Raw genomic sequence first — 17044 nt, forward strand, 5'->3', positions numbered from 1 at the left:
ACTACCCGATCCATACCAGTAGCACAATCTGTACCATCAGCTCATTTGCACATGCGCAACTGCGTGTTGTGGGTGTTGTTCTTTTGTGTTGCAGCTGCTGATATTGGATGTTGCTTTTTGTGTTGTGGCTGCCGTTTTGTGGCTGTTTTTTTTTTTTTGTGGCGTTGGTTGTGTTGCAGCTGTTGTTGTGTTGTGGGTGGTGTTTTGTGCTGTGGCTGTTGTTTTTTGTGTAATGGCTGTTGTTTTGTGTTGCGGCTTTTGTATTAGGTTTGACCCTTCAGGGCCACCGTTGGCTACTACACCAAAACAATCCAACACAACTTATTTTCCTTACTCTAATAATCAGGGTTCACCATATCCAGGCATTACAGATTGCTTAAAGACTTGTCAAAGTCTCATGCTTTATGCCGTTCCTGACAAAACCTGGATTCCAAACCAGCATCACAGTTTAAAACTTAAACCACTTCACCAAGTTTGTGACAGTTAAAATGAGAAAGTATGTAGACTTTTTCTGCATAAACAAGAACTGTTTAAGTTTGTAATCTTTTCAGTACAATGAAAAAGACTCACCTCAATAACTCGAGAATCAAAGTCTTCATAGGTTTCTGTCAACAAAGGGAAAAAAGAACTATTTAAAACTCAAATGAATACAGCACTACATAGACTACTACCAGCAGAAGCATCTGCAGTAGCATAGCAAGTTTACACTTCTCATTGTCAGTAACCTGTGAAGGACAGAGTCTCCCCACAGCACCCTGTTCACTTCTAAGCAATTAACAACAAACAGAAGCTGATAAAAAGTAATGCTTTTTACTTAAAGCCCCCTAAATATGCAGTGAATCAACGTCTCTGAAATTGTAAGAGTCTGCATGCTGTAATTTAGTTCTTCATAACTGATTTAAAGAACTTTAAAATTGGTAGGGTTGTCTGGAGCTATGCCAAACTACTTTAGATCTTATTCAGCACTACTTGGGACCGATTTGTGATGATAATTTGGGGTAAATAAAATAATCAGTTGTGGCTTTTCTAAAAGGACTATTCTTTGGCTACTTTTAAGTAACACAAATTCCCTTAGTTTAAATTGAAGGGTATCAAAAGCTTTATAACCATGTCTAGCCTGTTGATACATAACATCATATCTTCATGTTACAGTAGGATATGTGTTTAACAATATATTATATTTTTATGTAATGCAAAATACAGTTCATTTTGACCCCAAAAATGTAAGGAATTAAATCAGCATTCAACAAAACATGGGGTTAAAGACTAGAGATCATGCTAGAAACGTTGGTGTGGTTTGGACTAAGTACTGTATTATACAAACCACATATAATCTCATGATAAATCAGCATATAAAATTAAAAATGATAGAATTTTAAAGTAATTATTGGATTTCTACAAACTGTTATACTTTTAATGTGGCAGTTTTGTAATTTAAAAAGAGGTTTATTGATTTATTTCATTGCAATATGTAATCTACTGTGGTTGACTTTTTTATGTTGATCTGTTGAAAAGGTAGGGGCGAGATAATTTGGGGGCATGAAAACTTTTTGTAAACCAAAGGGGAACCCAGAAGCAATAGTTTAGGAATCACTATAATATGTAATGCAAAAATGTTGAGAATTATGAACCACCCTATATTGTTCTTTCGGACCACACAATTCATCAGGGTTTATACAGGAGGAACTCTAATTTAATGCTTTTTAATGATATACACGGCCAAATCCTTCATAATATTTACCATCGACAGGCTGCAGCCATGTCCCGAATTTCTCGTTTTCCAGCCATCTATGTTAAAATTTGCATTTTCCCATTCTCTTGCTTTTTCTGTGCCGCGAGCTTCTGTTCCGAACATATGTCTTTAGGATCAACCAGGAGTAGTTCCACGCGGAACCAGTTAAATCTGATATATCTGACTTTTTTATATATATATATAAGCATTTTAAATGCCATGATAATCACATTTAATAAAATTTGATGCCAATTAAGGCATTAATTTAAAAAAATAATAATAAAATGACTTAATGATTTTTAATGACCCGCAGAAACCCTGATTATTTATTTCTTTGTGCTGATTTGAATTGCTTAATACTGAGTAATGAATACAACCCAAATGATTACGCCTGTAAGAACACATAAATGAAAGGAGGAATGGGAAAAGTGACACAAAGAGAGAGCAACGAGTAAATCAAAGCATCGTCTCTCCTCTGATGGCTGTCTGAGGTAAACAAGCTGAACTAGATAGCATGTAATGAGGAGGGGAACAGGAAGCCTTCGCCAGTCTAAATTAGCTTGCAGTGGTCCTCTGTGACAGTCAAATAGAGCTGGTATAGCAGAAGTCGCATCACTGTGGGTTTATATTGGATTTCCTTCAACTTTCAACCCAAAGCTCTGATATAAACCTCTTGCTCTAAGGTCAGGCTGACAACATGGAAAAGAAAAATGTTCTTCATAACACTCTAATCTGACCTCCTCACTGCCCACATTAAAAGCTTTAAATTACATCTGGAATAATCACACCTCATAAAGTGAAGCACGTTCGAAAGAAGGTGGCAATGTTTTGAGATGAGAACATTAATATATATTCATTGAGAAGAATAAAAATGGGAAAACCCAGAGAGAAATTCAACATGGGAGGTGAAAACCAATCTATATCAAAGCGGACAGACAGAAATGTCTTTCTAAATTAGGAAATTGTCCCACTTGACACTTGAGTCGAAGCCTCATCTTCATCGCTGATAATGGGCTCCCATACTGACCCGTCACTCTTATTCTCCCACACAGCTGCACAGCCCTTATTACTCCTCTACTGATCCATCCATCTCCCCTCTTTTCCCACAGCTACAGTTATTTTCACACCCTCCTGTGCCACTTGGTGTGTCTGTCCAAGAATAAGCTGTGCCTTTGAGGCTTGTTGTGTCATGAGGTGGACTCCCTGCTGATCATCCAGTCTGCACTCATGGAGATTTCAGTTCTAGACACCAGTTTAGGTTCTTGTGACTAACGAATAAAAGAAAGATAGGATGTATTTTGTAAAATTCTAATAAAATGCGAAGTCTGTAGTTGGAGTATGATGGTGTATTAAAGTTTAAGGGGCGTAAACAATTTTGCAATGGCCTGTTAGTAGAAATAAAACCCCAACAAGAGCTTACAATGCTGATCTACAAAATTTTCTCCCTTCATTCCTCTTTTCATGGAAAAAAAACAAGGGCTTCTCAATGGACCCGTCTGTTAAACTTTTCAAGCTTGCTCACTACATTGTCATTGGTCAGAACAGAAATAAGTCAACGTTTCTTAAATTAAATGTATTTACCCTTAATTTGAGCAAGTTAATAAAATGATTTGTCAATGGAATGAGTATATTTACTTTAAACATTAGATTATTACATAATATGCACTTGAAATAAGACAATGCAATTGTTTTTGTTCTTATTTGAAATGTAAATAGTTTTGCTCCATTGGCAAAGTGTCTTACTTACCTCCTTAATTCAAGAACAAATGCTCTTATTTAAAAAATAAAAATGACTTATTTTAAGAAAAAAAATGACTTATTTAGATTTTTCTAAATTTTCCATTGTCACGAGTCTGCATGCAGGCAGGAGATGGACAAGCAGGTCCTCAGCTGAACTCAAAACCACTTGGAACTAGACCCGCTGGAGAGTGGGGAGATCATGGTGAACCATTAGGCTACATTCACACTGCAGGCCTTAATGCTCAATTCCGATGTTTTTGTGAAATCCAATTCTTTTACATGGTTGTTCACATTTCAAAGTAAATGCAACCTGTATATGATATCCTGTGTGAACCGCATTCACACAACTTAAGTGCCCCGCATGAGCAGTAGAAGACACAATGACGTCACAAGCAGGCGTGCTTCGTGGTTACGAAAGTTACGAAAGTAGACAGACAGACAGACAGACAGACAGACAGACAGACAGACAGACAGACAGACAGACAGACAGACAGACAGACAGACAGACAGATAGATAGATAGATAGATAGATAGATAAACTTTATTCCGGACTCATGGTCCAATAAATACATACATAAAAATAAAATAAAAATAGTTAATGATAAAAACACAATACAAGTACCATTATCGATTAAATAGGATCTTTAAGAAGACAGGAATACCAATGTCTCCACAGCTTAGACTGATATCGGATTGCACTACGTGTGGTATCAGTGAGTGACAAAATAATATCGTTTTCAGATGCATTTAACCTACAAATAAACTTATACATTAACTTTCGTAGAACAGCTTGTAGGGTATTAACTCTTGCTGTGACAAACATCTCACTTGCACTGGACCATCTTGGACGTTTCAAAAGTACCCGCATAGCATCATTATAGGCCACCTGCAGCCTTTGCAGGTTGACTTTTCTATAGGTAGTCCACAGGTGAGCAGTGTACAGAGAGGTACAATATGCATTAAACAGTTCCACTTTGACTTTATCAGTACATGAACCGAATTTACGTGCAAGGGTATTAGCTTGAGCATACAACAATCTACATTGTCTGCAAATATCATCATCGTCTGACAGATTTTCTGTGATGATGTGCCCAAGATACTTGGTTTTATTTGTTACGCCCAGCACAGTATTTGACAGCAAAAAATCTGGAAACTCAGTAGATTTATCTTCCTTACTCCTACAGATCATGATCACACTTTTAGATGGATTGTACCTTATGTCGTGTTCCAGACCATACTCAGAGCAGATGTTAAGTAGTTGCTGTAACCCAGCAGTACTAGGGCTAAATATTACTAAATCATCTGCATACATCAGGTGATTAAGTACCGAGTCACCAGCCACACAACCAGTGTGACAAGCTCTCAACTTGTGTGACAGTTCATCCAGATACAAGTTAAAGAGAACTGGGGACAAAATCCCGCCCTGCCTCACCCCATTACTAACTTTGAATGGAGCCGAGACACATTCCCCCCATTTAATCTGCAGTGTTTGATGAGTATACCAGTACTTCAAAATAAGAACAATATACTCTGGTACTCCTTTTTGTGTCAGTTTTGTGAATAGTTTTCTGTGGTTTACCCTATCAAATGCTTTTGATGCATCCAGGAAACACATAAACACTGAAGAGTTCTGCTTATTATATTTATAAGTAATCTCTTTTAGAGCATATATACACATATCTGCGCCCAGCCTAGCCTTAAAACCAAACTGGTTATCTGTAGACTTGATAACCTCTAAAATCCTGTCCAGCAGGATTGATTCAATAATTTTTGAAACTATGCTGGCCAGCGCTATCGGACGGTAATTATCAGAATTGCCAATGTTTCCAGTTTCCATATAGTAGTGCTGAAGCGCATCTAGCGATGCTTAATATATTTCTCAAACTCAGCCAGTCCTTAGTAATGACATTTTTTCCAAGACTGCTCTCTGAATTATAGTCCTCCATGGTTGTTGTTTTTCTTCCCGCCTTTGTGTAGCAAGATGCAGAATAGTGACCTTTGTTGGGTATTAATGACGTTCAGGTCAGATGATTGCATCCTGGCCATTCAGACAGGTCGCATTTGAAAAGACCAGATTTGCATTGGATTCAGGACCACATCGCCCTGTGGCCTGGGTCATATTGGAAAAAAATCGGATGTGCGTTGTTCAGACAGCCATGAAAAGATCAGATAAGGTCACATATGGGCAAAAAAAATCTGATTTGGGACAATTCAGGCAGCAGTGTGAAGGTAGCCTTAGAGTCTCCCCTCACATCTTACACATCAGTTTGGACTGTGATAACCCTTTGGTTCCAAGGAACAACCTTTTCTTGAGAACACAGGCGAACATAGAGAAGGTGCCAAACGAAGCCAAGCAGAGACAGTACTTCCTACAGCAACTCAAAAAGTACACTTTTTGAGTTGGTAAGGCATAAAGACACATCTTATGATTTAGTCTGTCCTGAGGTCAATTGCATCTCTAGAGAGAATAATTGGTGTTGACCTTACCTCAGCTCAGGAATTATACAAGCAAACTAACTTCAGCAAGTGAGAAAAAACTGAAAATTTCAAGACTGTATGCCAGTTCTCTTAACTTTTTTAAAATCTCTAATACCCCTTTCCCACTGGCCGAAAAACCTGTTTCAACCCGGAAACAAACAGCTTTTAGTGGCAGTGGGAACAGCTCACTGATGCGCACCGACCCGGGTCACAGAATCGGCAAGCAGCCCGCGTTAAAGTCGCCTCGGCTCTGATCAGCATGCTGTAGGAAGACCAGACCCAGGCTGACCCGATAAATTACCTAAAACTCTGTTTACTTTCGTTAAACAAGGCGCAGCGCTGGAAAGATAATAGAGTGAAACAATAAAGCACACCGACTATGCCCTGGCTTCCTTATATGTTGCTCTCCACTATTGACTTTTCTGATTTCTGTCGCACTGGTGAAATCATCAATGCTAATACAGCGTGATGGTGTCACCAGACACGAAGCAGCGGGGGACGGAGGCCATGCAGCTGACAGTTAGGGGTTAGACCCAGCTTTTTTTGCCACTGGGAGGGGGGCCAAATGCCTATTGTTAACAGTCGACCCATGTTTGAAAAACATGGGTCGACTGTTAACAATAACAAACCTGGTATTTTCAGTGGGAAATAGGCTTAACTAATGTTGATAGGATGAGTATGATGAATCAAAGTCCCAATTCCGGCCAATAAGCTTTCTGGTTATTTCTAGTTGAAAGTAATAGGAAAGGAAAACTTCTTGTCAAACACTCTTTGTGTTTAGGTGCTGTTTACCTCCATTGGGTCCAGGGTCAGGGTGTCCCAGGCTGATGCCCCCCCAGGAGTTCCCTGTCCAGCCTCTCTCCCTCTTCACCCTCATCCTCCTCCTCTTCTCCCACTCATCCCTCTGTCGCGCTGCAGGAACAGAAGGCAGAGAAATGACTCACTTCCAGTTGCTTGAAGCAGTAAACATTAAAGATACTTTTAGATACTCTCACATTAGGCGTGTAATTACTGTTAACAAATGAGATCACAGTGGAAACAAATTGGCAACTTCTCATGCTGCTGGTGCATCAATTTCTTAAAATTAAGACTTCATATCCCCCTGCTGTTTTTTATGCTAGTGGGTTATAAAGACAGTTTCTAGTGCTTTACACCATTCTTCCTGTTCTAAACTGGCTAGGTTAAAAAAACAAAAGAACAACATTTAAAATCTCAGCCCATTCTCAATGCAGTCAAATGAGGTAAAAAGTCAAATTTCTCAATGTGTGTTTGTTTTTACTTAGTTCCGCCTGAACTTCCTGTTGCTCAGCATCATTCCTTCGGCTGAAGCTCTGCACGGCGCCATCTTTTAGAACCGGAGCATTCAGACCAGGCCACAAGAAACCACCTCGACCTAAAAACACAGAGCAGAGTAAGTAGGCATATTAAATAATCAAGACAAAACCTGAGGGCAAAGAAAGCAGAACTCCTGTGAGACGCAGTGAAAAGAATGAGAGCAAAACCCCTCAACTCATTTGTGAAAAAAGTAGCCAGGAAGTGCAATACATCCACCAAGACTGGCTCACGGTAAATATTCCAGTGTGGTGTCCATCAGCTGCTTGACAGCATTGGTTAGAAGCAGCTCAAAGTATAGAACCTTTTAAAAAGTTACGAAAAGATGAAGCTAGCTTCATTTTAGCATCTGAAAGAACAAACTCACACCCATGGGTCAAGGATGGGATTTCCCTAACACCCACGCAGCCAACCACCGCTATACAAAAACCCACACAAACAGAAACAGATGCATGTTCACCTTCTCCAATGATCTGTCCTCGATTGAGGTCTCTCCTCAGTTTGCGTTTGGTTCGCTTCCCTCTGCCCTTTCTGGCTCCAGCGCCGGATTCTGCCAGCACGCCTCGCCACAGTTCCTCAGCCGTCACTTAAAACACAACAAACAGATGTTAAAAATGTTTATCTTTTCTTCTTGTCATTAAAGAATTAAATAAGTGAATATTGCAGGATATATAATGATATCAAACACAGCATGGAGGTGTTAATATTTAGCTTAGAAATTTAATAAATGTTAAGATGCTAAAAAAGAAGATTTTAAATCAAAATAAATCAGAATGATGATAGAAAGCAGATTTTTCTTAAAGCCAGGTTTAATTTGAAATAAATTTGTGATTCAAAACGTAAAAACTATACAACTACTTCAAGTGTTTATATAATGAAAAAATTATTAAAGGATTATATATTATATAGTGATTTCAGGGAATAATAAAAGACTCTAGGTTGTATCATAAAATTGCAAAAAACTATTTAGAGCAAAAGACTAAACAATATTTGATTATGTATAAAGTATTTAAATAATAATTAAAACTATGATGTTAAAATAACTTGAGTATAACTTCAGTACATATTACGTTCAGTACTCTAGTATGTTATACTGTTTATTATGAATACTTTTTGTTTCAGATAAAAAAAACTGACTAAGTTTGACAGTTTTTTATGTTTATAATTTTACAATCGCTATATTACCAGAGTATTTGTATTTATACCATGTGGATCTACAGATTTGAGTGCATTTATTAACATTAAGGACTGACTGCATTGAGTTCAACAAAAAAGCAGAACTATTTAAGCTCTGACAATGATAGTTTAATTAGCACCTCTAGGCAGTATTTGGGGAATTTTCTAAAAGCAACCTTGGAAAGAAAAAATATATATATTTCAGGCATTGAAATATATACTCTTTTCTTTTTTTCTAGGTGGATATCAAAGCAGATCTGGTTCAGAACTTTATGTGAATGAACAATGAAACCTTATTAAAAAAAAGAGAAAATTCTAGATAAAAAAAAACTCAGAAGAAGCTTCATAATCCTACGAAGGAATACATTTTCTGATCTGAGAGACCGGTTGATGTATGGTGACAGATTTTGAAGTTTGCATCGGCCTGTGATCAGAAAGCAAAAGATGAGACATGATGACAGTCAGAAGGCTTTTAACTTTTCCAAACCCAGACAAGACTAGAAAAATGGGGGATCTGTTATAAAGGCAGCCAGGATAAAAGGATAAGAAATACCAAAATAGAATATAATGCTCTGACTGCTCAATATATTATCAATATGAATAATTTTATCAATTAAAATCTATTTCCCAACAAGGACCTGCTGTCATTCATGAGGAAAGTGTCTTTATGCCTTACCTGCTGCAGATGGACAAAATAGTGTTAAACTATGCTTCTGTAAATGTCTTAATGTTTTACTGAATGCTTGTACAACTTTTTATTCAAATGTTAAAATTAATTTCAGTTTAAATAAAAAAAAAAAAAAATAGATTCTCTCTCTGGAGCCTTAAATTCAGTAGTTTAATTTAGGGCTGACACAAATAATGGGATTAATCGATGATTGAAATAATCATCAACTAATTCAGTAATCAATTAATAGTTAACTGGAGTATAGAGACTCTAAAACATGTCTTTAGCTGACAACATTTTGCATTTAAGTCTGTCAATATGCTCTATCCAGATCTCCTCAAGATGAAAAGTAAGAGTTTCACCTGGTTTAATTTCGTGAAAAGTCTTCCTTAAGGAACCTTTGGCCCTCACACTAATTTTTTTTTTCTTTTTTATATTGTTTTTTTATATATATCATTATATAGGCCAATATATAGGATATCGGCCTTTTAAAGCCCCAATAATGATATCTGCCATTCAAATCCATATCGGCCAAGCCCTATTAAATAGGTATAGCCCTATACCAAAAACAAACAGATGAATGGGAAAAAATAAACAAAAATACTCAGTCTTGCATTCCACATTTTCAATGTGAAATTTAAAAAAATTCACTGTGACCTCTTCCTGCTTCATTGTTTTATTATTTCATTGTCGAGTCAATATTTTGCACGACATCAGTTAGTTTACACTTTTAATTTGCTTATAGAATTGTGTTTTTCTTCTTTTGTGTTGCATTGAATTTTCATTTATGATATAATAATGACATTTTTTGTTAGATTCACATACAAGAGATGTAGGTAACAACGGTACAGCAGCAGGACAGAAGTACTGATTTAATGAGAATCATTCTTTTTTAAAGGCATGTATATTTTATAAATCAAAATGAAACTTCAGCTATTTGTCCTTAAAAGGAAAAGAGTTTTAAAGACAAAAATGGCTTTTACTTACATTTGTTGAAGAAACTGCCATGTCTGCTCTGCTGCCAGGTTGTTGAAGGGTTGGACAGAAACTCTGGGCGCCTCTGTAGTGAGGCTGCTGAGGCTCGACAGGCCAAGTGAGAGATCTGAACAGCTCCCACTGAAGCACGGAGAGATGCTGCGCCTGACAGACAAAAATAGAACATACACACACATACCACCTGTAAACTGTCCTTTTTAACTTTGAAGCAGTGGATCTGAAAAGCGAACAAAACCATAGCTGAAGTAATGGGTTTCTGGGACCTTAAAAAAATCCAACAGTTTACACTAAAACTTCTCTGACTTCAATGTAGATATAGATATTTTAAAAAATCAACTAAAAAGTAAAATGTGAAGTTTAGCGATGCAAAAAAATCTGTTTATGTGCAAGTAAGGAACTTCACAATTAAGAAAAACCAGCCACCCGGCCGTGTGTGTCCACTAGTGATTGTAGCTTGTTCGTTGAGTTATGACCTAGAAAATATTGTCAAAAGTGTGTCCAGCAACACCAAGTAGGCAAAAAAAATCAAATCACGAATCACTGATCAAATCACGAATGGGAATGCATGAGAACCAAGATTTATACTGAAGAAGAATGCAGTCATTCCTAAGGCTTTAGGCTTTGTGACTCTAGTAAAGAACCATCAGAGACATAATGCAAAAATGGAGTAAAAAGAAGTAATCCATCAAAAGGACTGAAGGCCAACCAGAATTACTCCAAGAGCCCGTGAAAAGTTTATCCAGGAAGTCCTAAAGAACCCATTACTGCATGTGAGGCACTGAAGGCATCAGTTAAGGTTGGTGTTTACAACTCAGCAATAAGAAAAACTGAAGACAAACATGTTTTAAGGAGAATTTCGAGGTCAAATACTTTAGTTAAATTATATATATGTATATATATATATATATACACATACATGGATATTTTGGGGAAAATATTCTGTGGGCTAGTGTGAATAAAGTTGAGTTTTTGTGTAGTTATCTATCACATTACATATACTGTAAAACTGAAAGCATTAGAAAAACAGGACATATAGTGTGATGGTCTGAAACCATGTAGCTAGTTTAAGCTTATGTACTTGAATATGTAATTGTATAAATGTATGAATTCTGCTCTCAAACTACAGATCCCAAACAAGAATATCTCACCACAAATACAACGGCATAATTCAAGTCTTTTTTTTTTTTATTAACACTGGTCCACCTCACATAAACGTTTGATGATCTGAAAGAGCAACGAATAAGCGCAAGGTGCTTACAATTCATGAAAACTTTGTGTTTAAGTCTTTAGACTTTTTTAATATTACATTGCATGTTTTTTTCATCTAACAATACTAATTTGACAGACTGATAATGTTTTAAATGGCTAGTCTAAAGCTTGTAAAACAGTGAAAATGTGCTGTCTCCTCTAAATAACCTAAGACAGCCTTTTATTTCTACTGTCCCTTTTTTCGTATAAATAACAAAAATGTACAATGAAAGACTATTATTGACCCATTTTTTACAGTTTTGCTTTAGAAATATGGCAATGATTCCCTATTAATGTTTAGTAAGATCTTTAACAAGAAACACGGAAGAGAAACACTAGTGTCACACAAGGTTTGCGTTCACGGGACACCTATATCACCAATTAGCAGTTCTGGCGCATATTACTTTTAACAAAAACGCGCTGACAATATTTAACACCAACTACAGATGAAAGTAAAACGCATTAACGTCATTATAAGAGCAATGCATATTTGCGACATCTCTAAGTGTTGCCTGTTTACTGCACTGCAAATAACCAGGATAGGCTTTTTAAGGGTCAGTACAAACAAGAGACAGGAATAACACAAATACGCCTCTCAAAGAACATTCACTACAAACCCAGACACAAACTTTACTGAAACATCAAATCTAGAGAACATAAAGTAGTGAAATAACTCACCTCCGAGTGTGATGCGGAGGGCACTGCACACCCATACGGACGCCGCCATGTTGGACAATGGGTCCTTCAGAAGTCAATAAGCTGACTGTGTAGCTGCCTGTTCAAATAAAAAAATAAATAAAATCATGTATTATTATGATTATAATAAGGGGGGCCACTGCCGAAGGCATGGCCCACCTATTACTACTGCACATATTTATTATTATAATTAAAATAATAATTTTTATTAACAACAACAACAACATAATAATAATAATAATAATTAGAATAATAATAATAACACTACTACTAATAATAATAATGATTATTATTATTATCATTATTATTATTAATGTTATATAAGTAGTAAGTAATTATCTCTAACTTTAATTGACCTCCTCTTTGCCAGTTTTATGACACTGAACAAATGAAACTTCGTACAAGTGTTCAGTAATGCAAGTTTACCTATAATACGTTTCTAAAATGGAAGAAATAAAATATTGCTAATCAAACTGAGTCATGTGATAAAATGTATACAATAGCAACAATACAAATAGAGTCATGTAATATCATTTTTTATTTTTTTGATAAGGCAAAAAAAAAGAAACCTAGAATATAGAATCTTTGAAGTTTAAACCAACTGTGCACTTCTTTAAAAAATACAGTAATCAATTGATATTTAAAATATGTCTTTATGTGTTAAAGTATGAAGTTCCAGCACAATACTGAGATGAGTTTAAAAATAAGACCTGTCTGTATTAGTTGGATTTTTTAATTCACAACACATGCTTTTGAAATAAAACGTAGAACAAAACTAAGACTTTTGCTCTTATTCCAGTAGGTAGCGAAAGTCACAATCAATAACTTTTGTTCCACTCATTTTGTAAACTATGTGTGGATATTGTTGATAGGGATGGGATTTATTTCACTATTTAAAAAATAACATTATTTGAGTAAAAGTATAAAATGACCCCTAAAAAGGTATTTTTTTTATGTAGATTTGTTTTATAAAGACCACAATTGTTGTGTAGGAGTGCACCCTCCTGAGTAGATTACATGTCTGAAATATAGATTAACCTTCTAGGGCCAAATTACAAAGGTAAGAGCAATGTATTTAAATATTCATTTATCTGGCCTTTAACAGTGTTCTTTTAATCCTTATTTTGTCATTTTATTGCTTACAGTAATTTTCTGTTAATGACCTGTCAATACTTACTTTTAGCTTTGTTTGTAATTCCAGAGAACAGCATCGCAGGGTAAAAGTGGCTCCTTGAAAAACTGTTACCATGAATAATTTTCTGATTCACTGAGAAGCTGTGGGTTCTGAGAAGGAAATAATCAGAAGGAAAAAGAGGTAAACAACTGCCAAGAGCTCTCCTGGGGTCTTTTGATTGGCTGAATAAATCATTCAACTCTGCCTATTTTTCTTATTTTTCACTTTAATAATTATAACACTGAGAAGACAGAAAGCAAAACAATTAGAAACTGAAGACAAAAAGCAGTAGAAAGGTGAAATAGGCCATTAAAGCAATTTCTCTGATCTGTGTAAGATTAGTATTTCTATCAGAATCTGTTGTCATGTCTCCTGGTTATTTAATACATATAAGTTATGAAGTGTTATTTAAAGAGTTTGTCCTGAGTGATCTCTTTTCAGGGAAAAGAACCAGAGAGATAGAGCATCAAGGTGCATCCACAGAGCCTACCTTTAAAGACAAACAGAAAAAAGAAGAGCAAGAGTGCTGACTGTTAAAAGGCAGGATAGTGAAATTATGGGAGCAGAATAAAAATAAATGGAGATGCTGATGATGTAGCCTTATCTGCTAGAATAATAGCTGTATGATGAGGATTAACTTGAACAGTAAGCATTGTTTTAAATGTTTAATTTAGCTCAGACCAAAGGTTAATGAATGGAATTCACAGTGATGAGTATGTTTTTTTTATTTCTAGGATAGGAAAAACTAAGGACTAATGTCTAAGGAAAATTGCCTCATATATACACTACCAGTCAAAAGTGCACATACCATCTGGTTTAGTAGTTTGTCTTTATTTTCATTACTACCAAAGGAAACTGCTTCAAACTGTGGAAAACAGTTTCGGTTGACTCATTAGCTCTATTTAAATCGACATAATTGGAATAAATGCCTAATCGAACTTAAAATGTGTTATGTAAACATGCCAGTTGGAATATTCTGATGGGATTCACTAGGATTGGAATTAAATTGTAATAGAAGGAGGGCATCTGAATATTCCAATTGTCATGTTTACGTGACACATTTTTAATTCAGTCAGTCATTTTAATCTGATTACGTATGTTCATGTGTCCATGAAATAACATTATATATGTTATTTTTTAATCCAAACAAATCTGAAGTTGTTAATATCAACATAGCTATTGAGTGAATGCCTATCATGTCCAAAGAAACTATCAAAAAGGTGCCATTTTAAAGAATCTAAAATAAAAATTTTATTTGTTTGCTAAAAATTTGTATACCCTTGTCTCAAATTTTTTACGTATTTACTCTGTATATATCTAGAAAGAAAAGGAAAGTTAGCAAAAGTCATTGACTGACCAGACTAGTATGCACAACACGCAAATGTTTATAGCCCATTGAATTTTTTTTTTATATTTTGGCCTGTCACAACCAGAAATGTGATCGACGACAGAAAGGAATACACAGCTAGAGTGGAAGAAACTTGAAGCATAAAGTGCATATTTCTCACCCCTTCATATATGCAAAAATTCACAGCAAAATACTTCCTTATATAGAAAACCTTTTTAGGAAACACCGTATAACTGAATAGAATTAAATCTTTGTATAAATACAACAGTTATATCAATATATCTGAGTTTTTTAGAGAATATCAGTGAATAAACAGCATCATAAAAACCAAGAAACACTGGAAGCAGCTCTATGATAAAGCTGTTGAAAAAAAGTCCAGTGTTTTTAACTTTTACCAGAGTAAAATGTAAAAACAATATCCCAAGCTTTGAACATCTATGTAAAACTATTCATTCAACACCTGAAAATGAAAAAAAGATTACACGATTGCTAACCTACCAAGCTATTCATAGACTGACTGATCAGGCAAGGCAATAAGTTACAGCAATTCCCAGGTTAGATAATCTGTAAACATGACAATTATTAGTCTGCACCTTAAGGAAGAGTGAAAAACAAAAACAAAAAAACAACTGTGTTTGTAAAAAAAAACCAAAAAACAAATATGGTAATAATGAACATAGATTATTTTAGCAAAAGTGCATAATGCTACATTCAGTAGAAAAGTGACACTGGATAGTGATAAACATACTATCTCGTGTTTCTCACTGTTTAGTGGTGATTGACAGATCAACCCTATGGGTAAGAATGGCCTGGCTGAACCATGTTTTGGTCACTATTTAGATGCACTAATAATGCTGACTTGTTGAGAATTGTTCTGAATACTTTTACTGCGAAAAGCATTACATATAATTATCGTAAATATTATACTGTAAGTTAGAGGAGTTCAAAGTTCCATTACCATTACAAAAGCAGTAAGAAATCAAAGACAAGTTGATTGCACACAGCCAACTAAGCCTGATTCAGGGCTTGGCATTGAAATAGTTTAGACAAAATAACTGTATCAAATGATTGCTCCTTCTCTTCTAGTGTTGAATATATCTGTGTAAATAATGAAATAAGCGTATCTAACAAGGGGAAACAGTGAGTGCCAATTTGATGGATCATTCACACATGTCCGCTGGGAGTTCCAGCTGTTTTCATATTCACATTGAAAGCACACAGCGGACCACCAATCAGCACTTCTTACCTTCGGTGATTGCCATGCAACAGAGTGACTGTTATGCACTGTGCCTCAGTTTGACCTTATTAAGGACAGTTTCTACAATATAACAATCCTATTTTCATCTACCATTTAGCTCTGCAATCAAAGAGCCACTGAAGTACGAACAGTCCCCCCAGCTGTGTGGCAGCAGGAGGCTGAAGCTGCTACTGAAGGAACTGGGGACTTGCTGGAACTTTTCACTAAAATAATTGCCCCATAATGACAGAGTCATCCAGGCTTTATGTAAAAGAATGAGTCACTTTTCTTGGCTGTGCAGATGTTAGAGTGAACTTTTTTTTTTTTCTATCACACTGCCGCAGCTCCTGGATATTAGCAGTTTGAAGTACTGCTCTGTGTCTGTAGTTAAATTTGCCTACTGCTTCATCTGAAATGATTATTTCAGACTTGAATGAACCAATACTTGTTTTGTTTGTATTATTAGCTTAATCATTTTTAGCAAATCTTTTGGCTAAGAGAAAAGGAACATGATAGAATTGAATAGAATACAGCAAAAATTGGGGGAGTGTTGGCCTAGTGGTTAGAGAACTGCGCTTGTGCTCTGAGAAGCAAGTATCTAGTTCAATCCCCACAGCCTGCACTCTGGGTTCCTGAGCAAGACCCTTAACCCCACACCGCTCCCCGGGCACCACAAAATGGCAGCCCTATGCTTTCCAAGGGGATGGGTTAAATGCAGAGGTAAATTTCTCCAATGTGAGATCAATAAATTTCAATAATAGTGACTTTATTGTACCACTGTCGCAAAATGTACGTGTGACAGTGGTAAAATTAAGGATAACATGGACACTAGGCTAAATAGATAAATAAATAAATCCTCCTCTTCCTCCTTTTGGCACCTTCTTCTCTTTGAGTATTGAGCCAGTGTAACAAGTTAATTTCTTCACTGTGAGACCAATAAAGTAAATAAATCAATTAATAAAATGAAAAGAACAAAATTTTAGAAAGCTAAAACAAATAAACTTTTTTTCCCTGAATGGTAAAAATAATGTTCAATTTGTAATAAAAAAGCACCCTATGTTAGCATGAAAATGAGAATTGCTCAATTTAAAAAGAAAAAAATATATGCAGAACTATATTAAGACTCTAAAACACAATATAAAGAAACATTAAAACATATTTTGATGAATTTTTAATGAATACAACTAAAAATGTGTAACCCAATGTCCTGAATGTTGCTC

At 35.7% G+C, this 17044-nt stretch overlaps 1 protein-coding gene across 1 annotated transcript; it reads right to left on the bottom strand.

Annotated features, from left to right (window-relative positions):
• Positions 1-477: 477 nt before the first annotated feature.
• LOC119793399 (28S ribosomal protein S5, mitochondrial-like) lies at positions 478-12144 on the bottom strand. Its single transcript, XM_038300578.1, has 6 exons — positions 12048-12144; positions 10113-10265; positions 7743-7868; positions 7230-7343; positions 6743-6862; positions 478-605 (listed from the first exon to the last, which is right to left on the bottom strand). Exons 1-6 carry the CDS (start codon positions 12094-12096, stop codon positions 484-486), a joined length of 684 nt encoding a protein of 227 aa, XP_038156506.1. The 5' UTR covers positions 12097-12144; the 3' UTR covers positions 478-483.
• Between the last annotated feature and the right edge of the window lie 4900 nt (positions 12145-17044).

The sequence above is a fragment of the Cyprinodon tularosa genome, unplaced genomic scaffold, assembly GCF_016077235.1.
Source record: "Cyprinodon tularosa strain WSP-4 unplaced genomic scaffold, ASM1607723v1 ctg450, whole genome shotgun sequence".
Classification (NCBI taxonomy): Eukaryota; Metazoa; Chordata; class Actinopteri; order Cyprinodontiformes; family Cyprinodontidae; genus Cyprinodon; species Cyprinodon tularosa.